This window comes from Limulus polyphemus, unplaced genomic scaffold, assembly GCF_000517525.1.
Source record: "Limulus polyphemus unplaced genomic scaffold, Limulus_polyphemus-2.1.2 Scaffold246, whole genome shotgun sequence".
Taxonomy (NCBI): domain Eukaryota; kingdom Metazoa; phylum Arthropoda; class Merostomata; order Xiphosura; family Limulidae; genus Limulus; species Limulus polyphemus.
In genome coordinates this window covers 205656-213033 of record NW_013665856.1, presented here as the reverse complement: position 1 = coordinate 213033, position 7378 = coordinate 205656, and the positions used below count along the sequence as shown (strand labels likewise).

General features: G+C 33.0%; 1 protein-coding gene across 5 annotated transcripts in view; it reads right to left on the bottom strand.

The window, feature by feature from the left end:
* Window positions 1–4751: 4751 nt before the first annotated feature.
* The window catches only part of LOC106478749 (GPALPP motifs-containing protein 1-like), a 14314-nt gene continuing 11687 nt past the window's right edge, over window positions 4752–7378 (bottom strand). For all 5 annotated transcript variants that reach the window (XM_013939309.2, XM_013939308.2, XM_013939310.2 and 2 more), the window contains 2 exons: window positions 5669–5731; window positions 4752–5278 (listed from right to left, as the gene is read on the bottom strand). In XM_013939309.2, coding sequence (XP_013794763.1) covers window positions 5129–5278; window positions 5669–5731 — 213 coding nt within the window. In that variant the 3' untranslated portion in view covers window positions 4752–5128. The remainder of the gene's footprint in view (window positions 5279–5668; window positions 5732–7378) is intronic.

The window sequence follows — 7378 nt, the reverse complement described above, 5'->3', positions numbered from 1 at the left end:
GGGCTCCTCAGATCGGCTGGGCTCCGCATGACCAGGTAATTAGGGCGCTTGACTCGCAATCTGAGGGCCGCGTGTTCGAATCCTCGTCCCACCAAACTTGCTCGCTCTTTCAACCATGGAGGCGTTATAATGATACAGTCAATCCCACTATTAGTTGGTAATAGAGTAGCCCAAGAGTTGGCGGTGGATAGTGATGACTAGCTGCCTTCCCTCTAGTCTTTCACTTCTAAATTAGGGATGGCTAGCGCAGATAGCCCTCGTGTAGCTTTTGTGCGACATTCACAACAAACAAACAGATCGTCTGAGATACGACAGAAATAGTAGCAGTTGGGACACTGTATATAATACAAAATTGTTTGACAAATGTACATGTTTCTACCTCCGACTATTTGTTTATTCATACCAAACTTAGCACGTGAGTAAAATATGGTCAATAAACAATAATCATGACAGGTTTCAAAATACGTTTATGTTACGTAATAATTATGCAAAGACACTAACTTTTTTGTAAACTTGGGTAAATTTACAACTATGGTAATATATTTTCACTCTATGCTGCATATTCTGTATCATTAACATTTCAGATTTCCACCATACCATAAAAAACAAAACACGTGTGTTGAAAACATAAGATATCGAAGTGTTTAAACCATTGAATTTTGTGAGATGCTTCCAAAATTCGTAAGAACGAAATGTCGAATTGTATAGAACTAGTTCCTCCAACATAAAGATGGGGCCAGTGTAAATGTGTTAGTCTAGCATAAACTAAGAAATGACAAATTTCTGTAACACTATCTTAATAAGACGTCTCTTTTGGTATTACTTTAAAATTCATAATAAACTTTCTATTTATAAAAAAATATTTTCTATGCTGTCTGTACACTTACTATTTAATCGGTATTGATCCTATTTTATCATTAACGTAAATAATCACAATTGTCTCCTGGTGGGTTAGCGGTAAGTTTACAGACTTACGACGCTTAAATCCGGGGTTCGATCCACCGCGTTGGACAATGCGTAGAAAATCCATTGTGTAGCTATGCATAAAGAAGACAATAACGGAATCATAAACTTGGCAAATTGATTTACATGGTCTGTAGATACCATTTCAAGAATACGTACAGTGCCTTGCAAAAGTCTTCACCCCCCCCCCGTGCTGGTAATAAATTGTATGTATTTTCTTGTGAAAGACATAACTCAAATGGCGAAAAATATTTATTATATTAATCTCAAACCAGTTTCTAAATATTACAAAGAACGAAAGGTGTGTTGTTATCCAATTTAGTGATATAGCACAAAATAATCTTGAAAACACATGTTGCAAAAGTTTTCACCCCCTCAGCTTTTACCATGGTTGATTTAACTTTACGTCACTACCCAACTAAAGTAAAAACAAGTGCCTCTGTACAACTCTATCAGATACCAAAGTATATTATAGAGCCATGTGAAAAAATACTTTAGGCCATCAGTATTGATTTAAGCAGAGTATTTTGAAAGTTAAAATTTGGTTTACTGTTACATATTGAGAATGATGAGAAAAGAACTCTCTACAGACCTAAGGGAGAAGATTGTTCAGAAGCACGATTCCATTTCAAAGGTTCTCAATTCCCCATTAAGTACTGTAAAGAAGAAGAAATGGAAAGTGTGTCACACTACCTCAACCTTGCCAAAATCAGGTCGTTCTAAGAAAGTCGAACAAACAGAAAAATCGTCAGAGAAGCGACTATAAAGCTAACAGTGACAACTGGAGTTACTGTACACTCCTCAACAATATCACGTACCTTACACAAAAAAGGATTGTATGGTAGGGTGGCAAGAAAGAAACCACTACTGACGAAGATGCATCTTAGATCATGAATGGACTATGCCCGGAAACATTTTAATAACCTTACGACAATGTGGCAGAAAGTTCTATGGTTAGATGAGACCAAAATAGAACTTTTTGGGTTAAATGACAGACAGTAAGTATGGCGGAAACCAAACACTGCTCACGACCCAGCAAATACAGTCCCAACTGTCAAGCATGGTGATGGGTCCATAATGCTGTGGGGTTCTTTTTCTGCTGCTGGCACTGGAGAACTTGTACGTATTCAAGGGATCATTGACAGTGCAAAATATACACAGATGTTGGAGGTAAACTTGGAGGAGTCAGCTGAAAAACTAACACTCGGTAGAAGGTTTACATTACAACAGGATAATGATCCCAAACACAGATAAAGGCAACCCAAGAATGGTTTCGGAGAAACAACATTAAAGTCCTTGATTGGCCAAGCCAAAGCCCAGATCTAAATCCAATCGAAAATCTGTAAAACGACAATATATCACGAAATATTTTCAATATGAATTGGATAAATGTCTAAATATATATACCTTACCACACACACACACACACTACTCAATGGTCCTGTGATCTTAATTATCCAAGATCAAGGTCAAAAACAAAAATCCGTAATTCTTCCAAAAGTTTGTAAAAGCGTCTAATATATTTTTTCTACTTGGTTGTAGTTTAGGTGTTTCAATTGTTGTTTTACGATATAGTTGTCTACATTAACTTTCAAATAACCAACCAACGAAATAATAACTATAGGGTAACCATTACAATACAATGATAATTTTTTGACCATTATTAGTGAACACGTCTCGGAAACTACAATAAATATATAAACTATATTTACTTGTCCACATACAAAATATATATAATCCATTGTCACGTAACTGGATTTGATCTTGGGGGTGGGGGATAAGTCAAAGCCACTTCATAAAATGTACTTTAAATAGCTGGACTCCTTACTGGCTAAATCTGTTCAAAATTAAGAGACTAGCTTTCTCCCTTCTTTTGCAGAGTGGCATTCAAATAAACTAACGGAATAATTAATGTAAGTTGATAATGTTCCAACATCTATCTTAATTATACAAAGTTTGATAACATTAAGTACATATACCAGCACCGTACGAAACTCTTATTTCGATACCAGAGTTTCTCCTAAATCTCGCGTACTATATCCAGTTTGTAAAAGGAAACACGTTTCTCTCTCTCAATGTGTAACTCTTGAACCATGGTATTTTATGCTTGTAAAATGAGTTTTACCTTATCAGAGTCAAGGGTAAAGATTACTTCAGTACCATGGTACTTAGAAAGATAAGTAGCTGTTCGTATTTGACAGCCCGACATGTCCTTATTGCTCAAAACTCAAACAACTAACTTTTACTATTCAAATATAATCACCATTCTATTGATGACACTACATTCTTGTTCTTCAGTAAAAGTTCTTATTATAGACATGTAAGTTCCATCTTCATTGGATTCTGATTGCTCAGTTTTATTACGCTCATTCCTACTAGCAGGATATTGTGCATGGCAAAGTGGATGACACACAGGATCACTTCGATGATCAAAGCATCACTTTATCAGTTTCAAGACATTACCTTGTACGGGTGATATGATTTAGGGCAACAACATTGGTTGCAGGGCTTTCATTTTTGTGTCCTGTATTCATCACTACTTGATAAGGTATAATTAGGACAACATCACGGGCTGTTGGCCTTTGCTTTGTGTTGTCTTACTTCCATACATACTTGACATATTCCATGTTTGGCTTCGTGACGTTTTTACATATGGCAACCCGTAAGTTTGCTTTCGTGGCATTTAGTTTAAATGTCTCCGTAGTTACGGGTAGTGGCATGAGTTTTGGATTGAAGGCAACATTGGCCATTGTTGTTTTGTCTTTCCACACTTTGAAGCGTACATCTGCCATTGTTTCTGCTCCTACATGTCCATAGCATGCTGCAACACATCTGATCGATTCCTGCAGGTGCTGATGAGGTGTCAAGATTCGGTAGTTCATGGCCTGCCTACAGAAATTACGCTACTTTGGTTTTCCCTATTTTCGAAAATTGAGCAACTATGTTGCATCTAAGTAGGGTATTAACTGTTATCAGACTGGGAGCAATCTCTTTGTGTCTACCAGTGAGAAGAGCATAAGGAAAAACATATATATATATATCTTTATTAAACTTATATCGAAAATATTTCCTGATATATTGCTGTTTTGTTGTTCTATACACCATCATATTGGTTGCCATAATAATCATCTGTTTTTCCAACACCTCCATAGGTGTCAGGTGGGCATAGCTCACTTTCTCAGAAAAAAAAATAGTGCAAGGTAAGACAAATTTCTGACATGACTGCTAGTCGAGTGGTGACCTCTAGTGACTAGAACTTTCATTTTGCAGATGAATTTTTTGGCTTTCCTAATTATAAAATTGAGATTTTGGGGTTGGGATAAGATAGTTTGTGGCTCTCTTTTATGGTTAAAACCTAAAATTTTCTTCTTAGTTTCAAACACTATATAAAAAAATACATTTTATGGTGTTTAAACTTCTAGTAGATATAGTAGAAATCAATAGAAACTAATTAAAAGGCACTGATTAAGATTTTCCAATTTTATAATTTGAATAAAATAGTACTTTAAAACAAGGTTTAATTATCAAATACTTTAAATGTAATCTTGGCTACTCCTCATAAAAATTTTAATTCAATATAAAAGATATGACTGGGTTTTGCATAAATATACTACACACCAAACCACAAGGCATTTTTTATGTAACTGTATTAAATTTCTTGGTTTCAGAATCTGTTTTTCTCTCACATTATTTAAATGGAGGAGAACTATTTCAATAGCAAGTTACAAGATTGGGTCACTAAATATCCTGATTTACCTATTGCTAATTAGTGACACCACAACTGAAAACAGAGAAGGGAATCTGGATATTTTACTCTATCACTACAAATAATTTCTGAGTGCAAACTACTTTGGTTTGCTAAAACAGCAGTTGGAACACATATACAGAAATCTACAAAATTTACTTATATTTTTGTCTAAGATGACAAAAAAAAGGGAAGTAACCAATGATGCTCTATGATGATGATTAACTTGAAAGCATATTTTTATTTATTTCTACAATGAGAAGCTTCTTCCTGTAGTAACTAGAAGCTAGATTTGCATGTGAACTCCTCTTCTTCATGAATTGTGTGACATCTTTACATGTTAAAATAAGCACAAAGAAGGCTTCTACATTCTTCTTTTAACACACAAAAGAAAACTGCAAACTCCCACTTGCTCTTGTGTTATAAAAAGTGGCTAGCCCCAGGTGCAAATCGACTGTTTAGAAAACGAGCCTTGTCAATAATTCCCTTGGTTTTTGAAGCATCTATGCAATTCACTTGCAGGTCTGTATCTCTGTCAAATGGTTTTCTCTCTTCACGCTTGTCTTTTTTCTGGAAGAAAGATATTGTACCTTTTTTTGGGACAAGTTTAATTAGATGCAATTAATTTATTTTTTTATATTAATAAGAATAATACAAAGAAACACATTTTATATACTCACTCTTAAGAAAAGGTATTAATAGAAATTCTTTCATAACCAATAGTTCTTACACAATTTTGTTAATTTGTTTACGGATATTTTAGAACTTCTGCTTTAATATTACATATTCAGTAATTTGAGAACTTAAAAATTTGTATCAAACATATTCTCAAATGATAAATGGCATACTACTAATATTTTCATCTTGTAATGAATAAACATTCTGTATAAGAAGCCACAAAAAATATGAACAAATAATTATCTTCTAAAATGACTAAAAAGAAAAAACAATTTCAATTACCTTTTTCTTTTTTTTCATCTTCTTCTGGTGAATTTCTAGAAGTGTCTTGGATCGTTTAGATTTCTGTTAGAGCAAAAATATTTAACAAAAAATTGAAAAGCACCAAGTTTATAAACCTACACAGAAGTTCTTATTTAATATGTGTATAAGTTATTACTAGAATAACACTTTGAAATTTACTAATTATCAAATAAATTTTGTGTTTCTAAATGAATAAAACCCTAAAAATGTAGATAAAATTAATTTTTAATAACTTATAAAAAATTCTTTAAAAATGCTATTTTGTTCTGGTTTTCAAGTTTGGCATGAATTCAAGCTTATTGATATTAACACTAGAATTAAACATTTACATCTATGAGACTGATAATGCACCCAATGTGAGCAGATATGAATTATCTAGCACAGCAAGTATTAAGAAAACAGGATTGCAGTTAAATTTGTGTCCCTTCCAGTAACTGATATAAAAATAATTTACATGAAGTAACTACAATACGTAATAGCCTTAATAATGTTCTATTATTTCATTAATACTACATGTACTTAGTAAATGAAACTGGATTAAAAACATTCCTTATCTGCCAGTGGTATAGCTTTGGTTTCAAAAGTGGAGGGAAAGGGGACAATGTCTGTATCAGGGATATGTATGAGGGCATTTTGTCAAAAAAAAGAAAAGAAAAAGAGATTGTACTCTTGAACAAAGTGCAGGGGACATTTCACATGTGTCTACCATGAGAATTATGCCAATGCTTACTGCATTATATTAAACTAATGAAAAGAGTCCATTTTGTGACTATCAGTTTAAATCATGGGGAAGCAGGATCCACTCTCAATGTTTTATAAGTCATTGTCATTACATAATATTTGACAAAATTTATTTTGAATTTAATTTCTTTGTTTTTATATATCCTAAAACTTAGCATTAAGCTCTAGTTTTTTGTGTAAACTCAGAAAGTATCAAAAAGACATGCATGCATAATTATTTCCACTAATTAAGCTTTACAGAGAAGATATTGTAATGATACTTGGCGTTTTGGCTCATGGATAAAAAAACAACAACTTATTTTCTGTGTTTTAGGTTAAACAACTGATTTTCAATGTTAACTTAAATGTCAGGAACTTACCTCTGGGAAAAACTATTAAAATCTTTCATAAAAATTAACATACACATACAGTTTCAGTTTCTGAGAGTGATGACCACTCCCATAAGTTGTTTTCTAAATTGAGGTCCATGTAAACAGTTTTAAAAAACATTAACTTTCAGATATATAGTATCAATACATATCTGTAAGTGGATCATCTTTTTCTTACAAAGACATGTAAACTGAACTCCAGATTTTGAAAATGCCATGATGTAAGGATTTATTAAAATGCATATTCTGTACTATATAGTTTATAGTCCTTAGTTTTGAATACTTTCTCAGCTTCAGAAATATAAATGTATTACTTTTAAACTAAATCTATTATGATAAAGGGAAATAGGTTGAGAAAGAAACTTTCTTTTGCTTTGATTTAACAAAATACAGCATTAAACTTTCTACTCTTCAATATATTTACTTACCCTATATAAGCAAAGTTTAATACACATATTAACAATGCTTCTAGATTGTCTTCTGAGTCCAAGGCATGTGATTTTGTATGTGTGATTATTCAACTTGTTCTGCACATTATATAAAACCTAGTTCAGCTTGATAACCTTTCATCAATGTAACA